At 35.4% G+C, this 15,501-nt stretch overlaps 1 protein-coding gene across 2 annotated transcripts in view; it reads left to right on the top strand.

The window, feature by feature from the left end:
* Positions 1 to 10,286, top strand: part of RAD23B (RAD23 nucleotide excision repair protein B) — a 98,521-nt gene extending 88,235 nt beyond the window's left edge. Inside the window, exons 7-10 of one of the 2 annotated variants that reach the window (XM_021002220.2) lie at positions 279 to 417; positions 4,367 to 4,494; positions 4,889 to 5,074; positions 8,600 to 10,286. In XM_021002220.2, coding sequence (XP_020857879.1) covers positions 279 to 417; positions 4,367 to 4,494; positions 4,889 to 5,074; positions 8,600 to 8,713 — 567 coding nt within the window. In that variant the 3' untranslated portion in view covers positions 8,714 to 10,286. The remainder of the gene's footprint in view (positions 1 to 278; positions 418 to 4,366; positions 4,495 to 4,888; positions 5,075 to 8,599) is intronic. The other variant, XM_021002221.2, reaches the window with a different exon arrangement.
* Positions 10,287 to 15,501: the final 5,215 nt, after the last annotated feature.

Genomic DNA, 15,501 nt, shown 5'->3' with positions numbered 1-15,501 from the left:
TTTGCATTATCTATAAGTCTAATTTCCCAGTACTGTCTCCCAGTCATATACATCCCACTTTTTGATCTCCTAGTTAATTGGAATGATGTTAGGTGGAACTGTCAGGGTAACAACTAACATACAGACAGAACCTTGACTTACTTTACTGATGAATAGGGATAACAATTTGGTGAGTGTTATAGAAATCTCTAACATTTTTTGTTCTGTTTACCTAAGTTATGTATTTTCCTAATTTAATGTTAAGGCATATTGAAATTTAGAAATTATGTGTGTTTTAGGGTATCCCAGGAGATAGAGAGAGTCAGGCTGTGGTGGATCCCCCCCAGGCTGCCAGCACAGGGGCTGCTCAGTCTTCAGCAGTGGCAGCAGCGGCAGCCACAACAACAGCAACAACTACTACTACTACTACTTCTGGAGGTAAAGTGAAAGTGTTTGGGTTTCAGGAGGGAATACACTTCTTACTTAAATGAAAACACTTTGGAGTAATGAGTCATTCCAGAAGCACTTACAGTCCTAATACATTTTTACTTAAAAAAATGTTGAAGAAATCTGTGTAAGTCCTATGGGTGTAAATAATGTCTATATAATATTTCATTGTTATAATAGTGTTTATTATAGATGAGTGATTATTTCTATGCTTATTCATAGAAATAGGAAACTTGGTAAATTTCACTCTCCTAAGAAAGAAATGAAATCTGTTGTGAAGTGTTGGAATAACTTGATCTGCATGCCAATACTTTCCTGCTTCTCTTTTCTGTCTCCTCTTATAAGAAAGTATTAGTAATTGCACTTATTGAGTAAAACTTCAACCCCAAAACATTACTGACTTTTATTTTCAGTTATAAGATTTTATCATTGTATTTGTCTTGTTTGAAGAATTAAACCATTAACTATAATTTACAGTTATAGTAGCTTATTTTTTCTTTGAGGAATATTAGGAAGAAATATGAATATTAATGGTCATTAGCATCCTTTGAAGATTTTTGGTTGGGCTGAAGATAGTCTACCTACATTAATCTAACTTTGTCATACTGTGTCGTCAAATTTACGTAAATCTTTTCTTGTACAGATTTTAAAATTTCTTAATTAAGTTAATCAATTATAACTTCCCATCTTCCCAACTTTTGAAATTGTATTGTTAATTTGTCAGCTTTGTACTGTTGGGCTAACTTTAATCTCAGTGGCTGTTTTTAGTATAAGATTTCTTTAGAGTTCATTTCTTTTTCAATTTTTAGTTATACATGCAAACACACATACACAAAGAGATTTTGCTACAATGATTAAAAACCTGCCTTATAATTCTAATTTATTTTTAATCACCTAGTTCTTTGTAAAATTGTTTGTACTTGTGTGTGGAGCTCATGCCTAGCTAGGTTTCAGGATATATTTTAGAATTCACTTTTATTTTATTTTCTGTTCTGAATTCACTTTCTCCTCTCTTCCTTCCCCACCCATTGAGAAGGTAAGAGAAAGAAAACAAATTTTAGATACATATAGTTATACAAAAGAAATTCCTGCTTCAACCATGACCAAAAAAAGAAAAGAGAAGGAGGGAGGAAAAGAAAAAACACCATATGTATCAATCTGCACTTTTGAATTTTTCACATTTCTGTGTAGAGACAGATAACATGTTTCATCAGGGGTCCTTTGTAATTGTGGTTCATCATTGTGTTGTTCAGAGTTACTAAGGCAAAGTATTGTTTATTGCAGTATTGTTGTTATTTTTTAAATTCCTCTGGTTCTGCTCACTTTAGTTTGAATCAGTTCATTCAAGTCTTCCTAAGGTTTTCTGAAACCATCCCTTTCGTCATTCCTTAAAATACAAGAGTATTCCATCTCATTCATATACTATAATTTGTTTAGCCATTCCGCACTTAATGGGTATTCTTCCAGTGGCCAAGTCTTTGCCACCACAAAAAGAGCTGCTGTAAATATTTTTATACATATGGGTCCTTTCTTTGATTGTTTTGGGGGTATAGATCTAATAGCAATATTGCTGACTCAAAGGGATTGCACAGTTTAATACCTTTGGAGGCATAATTACAAGTAAGTTTGCAGAAGGGTTGAGCTAATTTGTATTTCTACTGTCCTTGCATTAACATGCCTATTTTCCCACAGCCCCTCTTAGTTGATCTGAGTGTGAGAAGGTACTTCAGAATTCTTTTAATTTTCATTTATCTAATTGTTAGTGACTTAGAGCCTTTCTTCAATTGACATTGATAGCTTAGATTTCTTCCTCTAAAAACTGCCTATTCATATCTTTGCTCTGCCTCACTTAAATCCAATTCATGGGCAGACCAAGACATTGCTCATTCATGATGTCCATTGGTCTTGGAAAATGAAGGATGAGCAACAACACTCATATCCTTTGACCATTTGTCATTTGGGAAATGGCTCTTATTCTCATATATTTTACTCAGTTCTTATATTTCTTAGAAATGAGATCTTTATCAGTGTAACTGCAAAGATTCAATATAAGGAACACTGTAAACATAACTGACTATTAATAACAGAACCACAAAATTGTATTATTTCAGTAGATATAGAAAAAGCTTTAGGCAGAATACAACATCCATTCCTGTTAAAACACTAGAAAGCACAAGAATAAATTGAGGTTTCTTTAAAATACATAGTATCTATCTATGGAATCAAGAGCAAGCATTCCTATAATGGGGATAAGCTAAAAGTTTTTTCAAAGCGAGAATATCCATTATTACCATTACTATTAAATATTGTACTAGAAATGCTAGCTATAGCAATAAGAATAGAAAAAGAAGTTGAACGAACAAGAATAAGTCAAGAGAAAACAAAATTAACAATCTTTTTCCCAGGTGATATGATGGCTTAGACTCCCAGCGCTTCTTAAACTGGGGGTTGCAGTTTAAGAAGTGCTACAGGGGTCATGAGTGGAAAAAGTTTAAGAAGGCCCTGGTTTAGAGAACTCTAAAGAAACAACTAAAAAAAATAAAGACAATTAACTTTAACAAAGTTCCAGTATTTAAACCATACCCACACAAATCATTAGCATTTCTGTATATTACCAATGAACTCCAAAAGGAAGAGATAGAGAAATTACATTTAAAATAACAATAAATAACTGTAACAGAATAAATTACTTGGGAATCTATCTACCAAGCCACACAGAGGAACCATATGAACACAATTACAAAACACTCTTCATACAAGAATATACTTAAATAATTAAAGAAATATTAATTGCTCATAGGTAGGCCAAGTCAAAATAATAAAAATGCTGTATTACCTAAATTAATTCACTTATTCAGTACTATACCAATCAAGTTACCAAAGAATTGCCTTTTTTAGAGCTTAAAAAAAATTCATGTGGTAGAACACAAGGGTTAAGAATTATCAAGAAAATCTTTTTTTTTTTTGTTAATGGAAAGGAAGAAGGCCTAGCAGTACCATATCTCGAACTGTACTGTAAGTTGTTATTATCATAACAATTTGGCATTTGGCAAGAAATAGAGGTTCATTAATGGAGCAGATTAGATTCACAATATGCAGAAGCAGACCGAGCACAGTAGCCTAGTGTTTGATAAATCCAAAATCCCAGCTTTTAGGGCAAGAACTCACTATTCAACAACAGCAAATATTGGGAAAACTGGGAAATAGTCTGTAAGAAACTAGGTATAGATCAGCATCTTACTCTGTATAACAAGATTTGCTTCAGATGTGTACATGAATTAGACATAAAAGATGACATCATAAGCAAATTAGTAGAATGTAGAAGAAATTGTCGATCAGATCTGTGGAGAGAAGAATAGTTCATAACCAAACAAAAGATAGAGAAGGCTTATGGAAATTAAAATGGGTGATTTTGATTACATAGTTTTTTTGATTTACAAACAAAACCAGCGCAGCTAAGGGAAAAAAATCTTTGTGACATTTCTCTGTTCACTGTATTTTAAACATCCCTTTCCTGCTTTCATTAATTAAAGTTTCTTTAGACTTAATGTCTTAACTGTTTTTGAAATCTACATTATTTACTACTCTAGGGGGAGGATACAGGTTATTTATATTGCATTTAGCTTTGTGTGCCATTTAGTAATTGGTGGGTTAAATAACTTGTTCTCATGAATCTTGGACCAGTGGAAGTCCTTTATATCTATTTTAATTAAATGGGATATGTGTTATTTGGATAACAACCATTTGATGATAAATTTGTAGCCTTTTACTTTTTAGACTATTTCTTATACTTTTAGACTTAAAAGATACTTAATTCATTTATTCCTTTTAAGCTTATTGCAGAATTTGTCTCTGTTTTCATTGTTAGATATCTATATGCCTTATGTTACCTTTCTGATTTACAACTCTCTTTTATGGGAAAATTTTATGTGAATTTCAGGACATCCACTTGAATTTTTACGGAACCAGCCTCAGTTCCAGCAGATGAGACAAATTATTCAACAGAATCCTTCCCTTCTGCCAGCCTTGTTACAGCAAATAGGACGAGAAAATCCGCAGTTACTGCAGGTGACTTTTTAAGCAGTACTTTCAGTCATCATTAACTTTAGGGTATTTGTTCTGCTCTGCAAAAGACTCCTTTCCGTGGTCACCCAACCCACCCCCCAGTAAGCTACAACTCTTGCCCAGTTATTAATGAGTTAAAGAGCGTTCATTATTGAGTAATAGAAGACAGGGTCTCTCTGTCTTTAATGAGCTTTTAGTATAGTATATACATGTAAACATAAGGTTAAGCACTGTTTTTTAAGAAACTGTAACTACTTATAGATTTGCTAATGCATATAAAGTAGGTCCAGTAAAATTCTATATGACTCATACCATTTATTCCTATTACTGTTTATAGTTCTTAACAACCAATCAGAAAGACCAACAATGCTTTATTTCAGTGTATTGTTTCCTTCTGTCCTCCAATGCACCGCAGCAAATCAGCCAACATCAAGAGCATTTTATTCAAATGCTAAATGAACCAGTTCAAGAATCTGGTGGTCAAGGAGGAGGTGGGGGTGGCAGTGGAGGAATAGCTGAAGCTGGAAGCGGTCACATGAACTACATTCAAGTAACACCTCAGGAAAAAGAAGCTATAGAAAGGGTAAGTTGTCTTTAGGTTGTTGTTTTTTTCCAACAATCTGTCTACTATTTTAAATTCTTCATATAAATGAAATTAGCAGCTATCTGGAGTTTTTGCTTTGTCTAAATAATGCAATGCAATACGATATAATTGAATTATCTTTTGGTAAAAGAAGTTCTATAGTAGCATAGGTCTAGGACTTGATGAATTTATTGTAACTACTTATGAATCATGTAAGGACTGGTAGAGAATTAAGAGATCATTTAGCCTGACTTCTACATTTTATGGATGAGAAAATTTAGGGCCAGAGGACTGGTATGACTTGCCTACCCATGGCTGTAGAGCCAGAACTAAATTCAGATCTCCTTAGTACCAAACTAGCATCACATGCGCCATCCCATGCTAAAAGAGTTATGTACAGTGTATCAAACAACCACATAAATATTTTGGTCTTCTTTAAAATTTGTGTTCGTATGTATAGGGAAAACAGTTTCTTAGAATTAGATGAAGGAGGTTAGGTAGTTAATTGGTGAGAGATGTCCAGTAGAGGGGAGGAGATGACTGTAATAAAGGCAACTTCTCTCTGCTATGACGCCAAAAGGTTGATAATAGTGTGTCAGGAATACAATAGGCAAGTGAATGAGAGTATATAATTATCAGTACTTGAAAAGCTGAAAATCTCAATAATTAATAAAACCCAGCACCAAAACAACTATCAAGTATGACAATACTCTAGATTATCATAGTTTGGTCAATAATATTTTTTATTACAGAGTAGAACAATATGTGCATGAAACATAAAAAATGCTATGAAAGTAAATTTGTGCATCTTACTGAAGGTTAATCAACTTTAAGGACGCTTCATAGAGTTTAGTCACATTGGAAGCAGCTTTATCCTCATTGTTGAAAGTAACATGAAAATGTTGTTCAGTTGTTTCAGTCGTGTCTGACTCTTTGTGACCCCATTTGGAGTTTTTGTGACAAAGATACTAGAGTAGTTTGCTGTTTCCTTCTCCAGCTCATTTTACAGATGAGGAAATTGAGGTGAACTGGGTTGGGTGACTTGCCCAGGGCCACACAGTTAGTATCTGAGGCCAGATTTGAACTCAGGAAGATGAAGTCTTCCTGACTCCAGGCCTGACATTCTATCCACTGTGCCACCTAGCTGCCTAATATGAAAATATATTCCACTAACTTGAAAATTGTATTTGGATGTGGCAGAACTTGGCATAATTTTAAAGGGGGATTTACTAAACATCAATAGCATAAACATTCAAAGTGGAATGTTTAACATATTTATTTGTTTTAACTAATATATTTTATGTTTACATCACCTTCATTCCCTAGTATATACATCCCTCCACCCTGCCCCCTACTTAACAAGCTGTAACAACAACAAAACAATTTGCTTCTTCATCTATAAAATGAGAGGTTGGACTACATACCCTCTGAGCTCTCTTCCATCTCTGGAGCTGTGGTCTTACATAACTACATCCTAGTGTGACAGCACATTGGATGTTCTACATCCATGGTCCCCCACCTCTGCAAATAAAGAAGATACTTTTTCTCAGTTCTTCCCTTCCATGAATGTATATGTCCTAAATGTACACAGTTCTTTGTATATGGTCTCCCTCATTAGAATTTGAGCCTTTGAGAGCAGGAACTATGCTTCCTTTCTTTGTGTCTTCAGGGCTTAGCATAGTGCCTGGCACATCATGAACACTTAATAGATGCTTATCAACTGACTAATTGATTGTTTCCAACACCGTACATATAGTAAGTTAGCAGGACTAGTCATAGTAGTAAAACAATGATTTGAACCCATATCTTCTGATTCCAAATCAATGTTCATTCCTCCATACCATGGTAGTTAGCCCTTGTTTGTAGTTCTGTATTGTCATTGTCATGTCTTTTAATAGTGAGAGTACCATTTCTCTACTTTGTAGCTATTTTTGGTATTAAAGGTATCATTTTTCAGTGACTTTTGTAAACTTATATCATTAGTAGGGAAACGAAGGAATTTGTTTTCATTGGAAATGATTAATTTATGCTGCAAGCTTATTCTGTTGAGGAAAATATTCTTTGTTCAAAATTGTTCTCATGATAGCAATTCAACAAAAATGTCCTAATTTGGTTTTCTGCAGTCTGATTCTTTCACTGCTCTTGTGTAAGAGATTTCCCAGATGTAAGCTTTTGATTCTGTTCAACTTTGGCAGTTCTCTTCAGTTGGCATAACTATCACAGAAATACTGATAGTAGCATTGATCCATCTCTTTTTCCCGTTCCTGTTAAGGATAACATCTGGCTGTGGGTAGACATGTAGACAGTTTTGTTAAATGGTAGGATTGGTCCATAATAAATGCATTTATGTGAAAAGCTGCAATAATAACCTGAAAATGAACTAGTTATCTTTCTGAATTTCAGTTTTTGAAGATTCATAAAAGTTATCAGTGATCATTTTTGCTAGGCATTTTGATGTTAATAACTATTAAGAAAAATTAACATGCACTGTTAATCCAAAATCTGCTAAATTAGGCAGAATAAGAGCCATTATCCGTGTCTTTACATCACAGAATATTTTCTTATTAACAGTAATCTTAGAAGATCATTTCTAAGTTACCCTGCTAAATAGAATTTTCCTTAGTAATAAAATATTAGACATTTTTTGGTATAAAATGCTAGGTTGGAATAAGTTTTAATAGTAAAATCTAATACATAGAGCAATGTTTTATTTAGACTTTTTAAAATTAGATTACAGTAGACTTTTAAAAAGTAGGATATGATTTCTTAAAACAACAATAATTGCATGAAATAGTCCCAAGTATTTTTTTCTTCTGGTTAATAGCCCTTCTTCTGCCCTCATTTGTTACAAAACCAGGCAATCTTGCTATTTTGGCTATTTGTGTCTCATACGATGGATAGCTTAGAGCACTAAGGTTCAAATAAACAATGATTTTATTAAAATAATATTCTAGTACTCTGAGGCAGAAGCAGTTCTCTAAACAGTTTAAAAGAAGCCAGTCTAGGGATAAAACACAAACAAAGGCTACTGGCAAGAAGGTATAAAGCAATCATCAAAGAGGTCCTTCAGGACTTATGAACTTCATATTGTTATACTCTTCTTGCCTAAAGAGCCAATCCAAGGGGAATCAAAGTTAAACTAACCTTTCTGGCTCTATACCTCTAATTTTTCTCACTATAGACCTGGCTCATGTTGTGGGAATGTGGGAGATTCTAGTTCACCCCCTGTCCTGAGCCATAATATATGTTCTTTTGGTTATGGGATAAATAAAAGTAGAGGAGTGATGAGAGTGGTGCTCTGGGTAGCTAGCCTCTGGTTTAGGTGATGAATCCATGTACTGAGTTTTGATAAGGCTTAAAATGTTTTGGGTGTTTGGTTATCCTCAGCACATTATTGTTGAATAATGATTTGGTAATGATAAGATCCGTTACAGTTGAATTTGTGCAGTAGCAATTTATACTCCACTCATGTGCTACTACAAATGTGTTGGATTTCATTTCTAAATATATTTTTTCTCTTTCCAGTTAAAGGCATTAGGATTCCCTGAAGGACTTGTGATACAGGCTTATTTTGCTTGTGAGAAGAATGAAAATTTGGCTGCCAATTTTCTTCTACAGCAGAACTTTGATGAAGATTGAAAGGGACTTTTTTTTTTTAATCTCATACTTCACACCAGTGCATTACACTAACTTTGTTCACTGGATTGTCTGGGATGATTTGGGCTCATATCCATAATACTTGGTATAAGGTAGTAGGTGGTTGGGGGTGGGGTGGGAGGGGATATAGGAAATAGGGCAGGAATAAATACAGTGCATGTCTGCTTTAAATTAGCAGATGCAGAAAATCCACACAGTGTAAAATACTATACAACCAAAAATCAGCTTTTGCAGGTATTTAGTTCCTTCTCTAAAAACTTTAGGTAACTTTTCCTAGGTTTTCACTCTTTTTAGTGTACTAGATCCAGAAATTTAGTGTAATGCCCTGCTTCTTGTTTCTTTTGACTTAACATTGGTTTTGGAGAGAGCCTTTGCTACCTAGAATCTACAATCTCTATTTCATGGCAACACTGGATAATGGCTTTGTGAAATTCAAAAGATTTTTGGAGCAACTGTAAACATAAATGCCAAATTATAGGTGGTTATTTTTGCTGCTTCAAATATGTATGAAATTAATGTAAGAAAGCCCATTCTTTCATGTTAATTGCTGGGGGGCAGGGAGAAATCCTTTCTGACGAAAATCATTACTGCTATTTTAAAATTCCTTGATCATTGAATGTGAGACCCCTTCTAACATGATTTAAGAAGCTGTACACATACAGGCAAAGTTATTTTCCTGTTGATGATTTTTTTTCTTTTGGTGAAAAAATGGTAGAAATCTAATTACTGTTTACTTCAATGTTATATTGCAGTAAAAGTTTTAAAATAACCATTGCATGTTTGCTTTTGATGTATCCCATTGTGAACTGAGCACTTTTGGGGCCAATGGAGAAATGTAGCATTCACTCTCCCATCTCTCTCCCCTCTCCCAGCAGAAATGTTTTGAGTTCCAACTGCTACCTTTTTTTACTGATTAAAAAGCTGATCCAGTATAAAATTGAAGGAAATATTTCAAAACTAGTTTTCTGATGCTTGTACACTTTTCCCCTTTCTCATACAGGAGTATATGGCCAACTCAAGCCACTGGCATTGTATTGCTTTCTTTTTAAAAAAAAAAAGTGCATTGAACTGTCTCCAGCAACTTTTCTTCCATTAGAACGAAAAGGGCAAAAAACCTATTGGGAGGGTTGGGAAATGGAAGCTGGTGAGATATGAAACTTTGGAAAATAGACAAACAATCAAGGTAATTCATGGCATATTAAAAGGAAAATCTTAATAGCAGTGTTGGCTTTCTTTTGTTTTGTTTTACCCTTTTTATTTCCCTTTGTAAATCTTGGTAATTGATCCTAAGAGAGGGCAGGCATCTACACTCTTGTTTCTCAAAGATATTTTGGCCTAACATCAACTTTAACTATTTAAAAAACTGATTTTGAATTTATTTTGACTCTGTGATGCTGAGTAGGAAGATGAAGTTTGCACAGATTTTTCCCTGAAGTAATCTCTTGCAATATCCTTAGCACAGCTTGATGATGATGCTTTTTTGAGCTTCTATGTCATGCACTCGTTACCTTCTGTCTCCTATGAAAATAAACGAAACTTTGATTTTTTCCCACAATGCTATTACGTAGTTTAATTTTTAAATGTCTATCTGAAAATATAAATATTTTTATCTTGACAGTTTCTTAGTATAGCAGACTGGCAAGTATGTTAACCATGCTTGGTCTAATCACATCCAAGCCATACTCATCTTAATATGTTTAAAAGAATGAAGAAACCTGAAATTCAGGTCCATTATCATTAAGAATTTGTGTGTTTTGTTGCATGCCACAAGTGAATAAAATCATTGTTTGAAATAGGATACCTGATGCTGAAAGGTAGAATAGGAACAGATCTTCATTGTTCTACTTATTGTTGATTTCATCATAATGATCAACGACAAAGAATTTATGTCAAAAAGGTAACAGAAAATGTTACAGGATATTATGCCAATAGAAAATGAATTTGAGCTATGAAAAGGAAACTTAAGGCATCTCAAAGAGGAAATGGAAAAATTCATTGAGTCTTTTAAATGTTTTAGAATAATTTGAATTAAGAACACATAAGAATTAAGATAAGATTTAACTTAATAATAACTACTGATACATGTTTCAGAGCTCCAGCTGATATAGTCATGATTAACAAGCAGTTCTTTCCAAGCAAATTAATTGTTAATGGTAAAGGAGCTTTGGCAACTATACACTTGCAATGACTTACTGATGAAATATTTCATGATATTCTTGTGGGAAATGTGGAGAGAGGTGAGATAGGTTATAATAGTACAGTTAGATGGATTAAGAACTGGTTGAATGATTGGATCCAAAGAGTATTCATTAATGAATCAATGCCAACTTTGAGAGAAGTCTCCAGTGAAGTGCATTTGAACCTGAACTATCCCCAAGTGAAATAATACACTGCTTCCTATAGTAGCAAATTCTCTCGTGCTGGAAAGTTTTCAAGCGAAGACTTTTGAGACTACATATTGGGTATGTTGTAGCAAGTATTATTTAGTGTAGGCTGGCCTAAGTCACCTCTTATGTCCTTTAGTAATTTTGAGATTCTGTGATTTAAAAACAAACCAAGAAAACCCTACTATTCCTTTAGCCTTCCCTCTGTTCAAATTTCCGTAATGGCTTATGCATGGTTTCTCAAAAAAATAAAATGAAGAATTAAGCAAGTTTATAATTCCTGGTGGAACAAACCAGACTACTTTTGTCAGCTCTCAAAAATCCTTTTCCTCTTGTTCCAAAAGGTTGAAATATTTGACAAAGAAGGTTTAATTATCAGCCTGCAAAAACTGCACACGGTCTCAATCAGATCAAAACTACAGCACAAAATACTTAATGCATTTTGGCTTCATTATTAACCTAAATGTATGCTTTTTTCTGTTTTATGGTAGTGGATCAAAGAAGACTGCAAAGACATGTACACCCTTATAGAAATATTTCTAAAGCTTACTTATATTTCCAAATATTTCCAAAACTTACTTAACTTGAGCATTGAAGTAAAGGCAGGGATTCTGTGATGGTGAAATGAAGATGCAAATACATTTTGGTTATGTGGGACAGCTTGTACAAAGGCGCTGAGACAGAAGATAGAACTTGTGTGGGTATGGAAAGTGGGTCAATGTAGATGCTACAGTCCGTGAAATAAATTCATTTTATAATGGAGGACACAACCCACTTAGAATGTTTCAACTACAAGTCAAATTCAACATGCATCTTCTTTAATTCTGTTTTTATTGTTGAACCATTGGACATTGCCAAGAACTTTAGTAGGGGAAACTTTCTTTTCTGGTCTTTGGTATCTGTGATGACTACCTTTTGGCAGAATTAGTCTGATCCAATCAGCATTTTTTAAATGTCCCTACCGGGTCCTCAGCCATCTTCTCACTAGCCTCATTGCCTTTCAGACCTGGGACCAGCCTTTGGAGATTTTAACTGTTTCATCTCTGGATATTCAGCCTTTGACACATAATAAGCTTGTGAATTGCTTTTTCATTCATGTGGTTGAGATGGTGAACTAAGTGCTGGGGATAGGAATACAAAAATAGAGGGCAGTCTTTGTCCTCTAGAAGCTTGCATTCTGTTGGAGGGAATGGAAAAGCATTTTAAAGCTTGCTGTGTATCAGTCAGTTTGTTAAGTGCTGGTGATACAAAGGAAAGTAGAAGCTGTCTCTGCCTTCAAAGAGTTCACATTCTAATGGGACAGACATAAATAGGTATTAAATGTATACAGAGTAAATGAGGTAACCTCAGAAGGGAAGGCATCTTGCTAAAAGTGAGTTTTTTACATGGGAATTATAGAAAGCCAGAGAAATGAGATGAAGGTGGAGAATGAGAACATTGTAGGTTTGGGAACACCCAACGTAAATGCACTCAGGAGATGAAATGTCATTTGCATAGGCAAGGAACAATAAGTAGTCCTATGTTGCTGGATTGTACCATGTGAAAAAGGGTAAAGTTTTTTGGTTTTTTTTTTAGTGGGAAAAGTAAGATGTGAAGGTATGATAATAAAATTTGGTAACATTGAATATGTAGGGTGAGAGAAGAGTCAAGATTGTGAAGTTGGATAACTATTAGCATGGTACTAGGCAGTACTCAGTTCTGAAGAGGGGAGGGTTTAGGAAGATGATTCTGTTTTGGGCATAAACTGAGTTTGAGATGCCTGTGGGATATCTATTTCTAGATAATCAAAAGTGGTAGTCTAAAACTGTAAGCTTAGAAGGAGGACCAGTTTGCCTGGGTATTGGGGAAAACCCACGGTAGACATGATTTGGATGAAGGTCCAGCGAAGGAGGCTGAGGAGGTATGAAACAAGAGAAACAGAAAAGAGTAGTGTCATAAAAACTTGGAGAGGGGTGTATCCATAAGGTGTATCCATAAGGTTATCAGAGCTGTTAAATGCTTCAGAGAAGTCAGACTGAGTATTGAGATTAGACAAATTTAGCAATTTAGATTTTTAAGCAATTTCAGTTGTGTCTAACTTTACATGACCCCATTTAGGGGTTTTCTTGGCAAAGATACTGGAGTGCTTCCTTCTTCAGCCCATTTTACAGATGAGAAAACTGTTGTGTCTGAGGGTGGATTTGAACTCGGGTCCTCCTGACTCTAGGCCCAGCATTCTTATCCACTGCCACCTAGCTTATCACTGGTAATTTTGGAGGGTAGTTTCAGTTGAATGATGGAGGTTTAAAGCTAGGTTACAGATTTATTAAGAGAGAAGGCGAAGAAACAGCACCTAATGTAGACAGATAACTTTTTCAAGTTTAGCCAAGGAGAGGAGATATGAGACTATAGCTGGGTCTGGTAGAATCAAGTGGGTTTTTTTTTTTAAAGAACATCATTAATCGAGGACATATTTGTAGATGATGAGAGAATGAAGATAAGAAATGGGACAAAAGTCTGGAAACTGGGAGGGTTTGGGATCAAGGTCATAGTGCATACAGAAAAGTTGACTTTGGCAAGAAGGAACATTTCTTCACTGAAAGTAGCATTCATGGAAAATAAAATATATACAAAGTAATTTCCAGGGGGAGGGCACATGTCTAATATGAAGGGCAATTTGGATAACAAAAGAATAGGAATTCAGAAAGACAATGAAATGTAGGGACTGACATGGGTGGGTGTGAGGGGATCGGGATTGGTGGTCAGGGAAGGGAGCTAATGCCTCGTCAGCCCACAACTTAGAATCCCTTACTCTGATGTTGAAAGATGATCTCCCAGAGGATGAAGGACTACAAGCATCTGAAGAATCAAACAATGTCACTTGGGACTAGGCATCTAGCCTTCACTTGAAGACCTCCAGTGAAGATATGTTAACCTCACAAGGTCTTCCATCTTTGGGTTGGTTCTAATCACAAGAAACTTTCCTTTTATTAAGCCTCAAATTTGTCTCAGCAACTTTTTTACCTTTGGTTTCTGATTGTGCTTTGTGGGATCTACCAGGATAACAATAATAGCTAGCATTCATATAGTGTTATATAAGTTTGCAAAGCCTTTATTAAGCACCTATGATATGACAGGGACTATGCTAAGCTCTGGAAATGCAAAGAAGGGCAAAAGAAAGAAAGCCATTTAAAATGAAAGAGGCCAAATTATAAAGTTTTAAAAGCCAGAGGATTTTATATTTGATCCTGAAGTCAGTAGGGAGCTACTAAAGTTTATTAAATGGGAGGATGGGAGGCTAGCAAGGTCAAACCTTCGCATTAGGAAGATGGCTTTAACAACTGAATAGTCTAGGTGTGAAGTGGTGAGAGCCTGCACCAAGGTAGTGGTCAGAGGAAAGAAGGTATATTTAGGAGAAATTATGGGACTTGTTTAAAATAAAAATGATTGCATATGGGAGGTGAAAATGATTCAAGCCATGATTTCAGGCCTGGGTGACTGGGAAGGTGATAGTACCTAGACAGTAGATAGGGAAGTTAGGAAGAGGGAGGGTTTAGAGGAAAAGATAAGTTTCTGACATGTTGAGAATAAGATGTCCATGGGACAGACAATTTGAGATGGCCGATTGGCAGCTGGAGATATGTTACTGGTCAGGAGAGAGGTTAGGGCTGAACAAGTAGATCTTAGAGTTATCTGCCTAATGATGTCCATTGAAACCATGTGATTAGATTACCATGTGAGTGGAGAAGAGAAGAGGACCCTCCTCCACGATAGAGCTTTGGGAGACCTCACAGCAGGGATGATCTGGATGAAAGTCAAGCAAAGGAAATTGAGAACACTCAGACAGGTTGAAGGAAAACTAAGTGTGACCTTGAGAAATGAACCAGAGTATTGAGAAGAGGGTGATTGATGGTGCCAGAGGCTACAGAGAGTTCAAGAATGATGAGGATTGAGTAAGAGATCATTATTAACTTTGAAGAGAGCAGTTTTGGCTAAATGATGAGGTCGAACTGACATTGCAAAAAGGTAAGAAAACTGAGGGAAGGATGTGGAGGTACTTAGGATATGGAGGCACCTAGTGTAGACAGCCTTCTCAAGGAGTTTAACCACAAAAGAGGCAAGACAAGATAATAGCTAGTGGGGATAGACAGATCAATTGAGGATTTTTTCAAGAAACTGACAGATACATGTTTGTAGGCAGTTGGGAAGTAGCCAGTATGCAAGTGAGCAATTGAATAGTGAAGAGAGGCAAGATGATAAGAGGAACACGCTACTAGGAGTGACAGGATGGAAGGGGATCACGTGTGCCATGTAGAAGGGTTTGCCTTGGCAAGAAGGACTACCTCTTCATGTGAAACAGGTGAAGGAGGAGGTAGTGACATCTGAGTGCCACCAACTTAATTTAGA

The sequence above is a fragment of the Phascolarctos cinereus genome, unplaced genomic scaffold, assembly GCF_003287225.1.
Source record: "Phascolarctos cinereus isolate Bilbo 61053 unplaced genomic scaffold, phaCin_HiC Scaffold_4;HRSCAF=312, whole genome shotgun sequence".
NCBI classification, from domain to species: domain Eukaryota; kingdom Metazoa; phylum Chordata; class Mammalia; order Diprotodontia; family Phascolarctidae; genus Phascolarctos; species Phascolarctos cinereus.
This window is presented reverse-complemented; position numbering and strand designations above follow the sequence as displayed.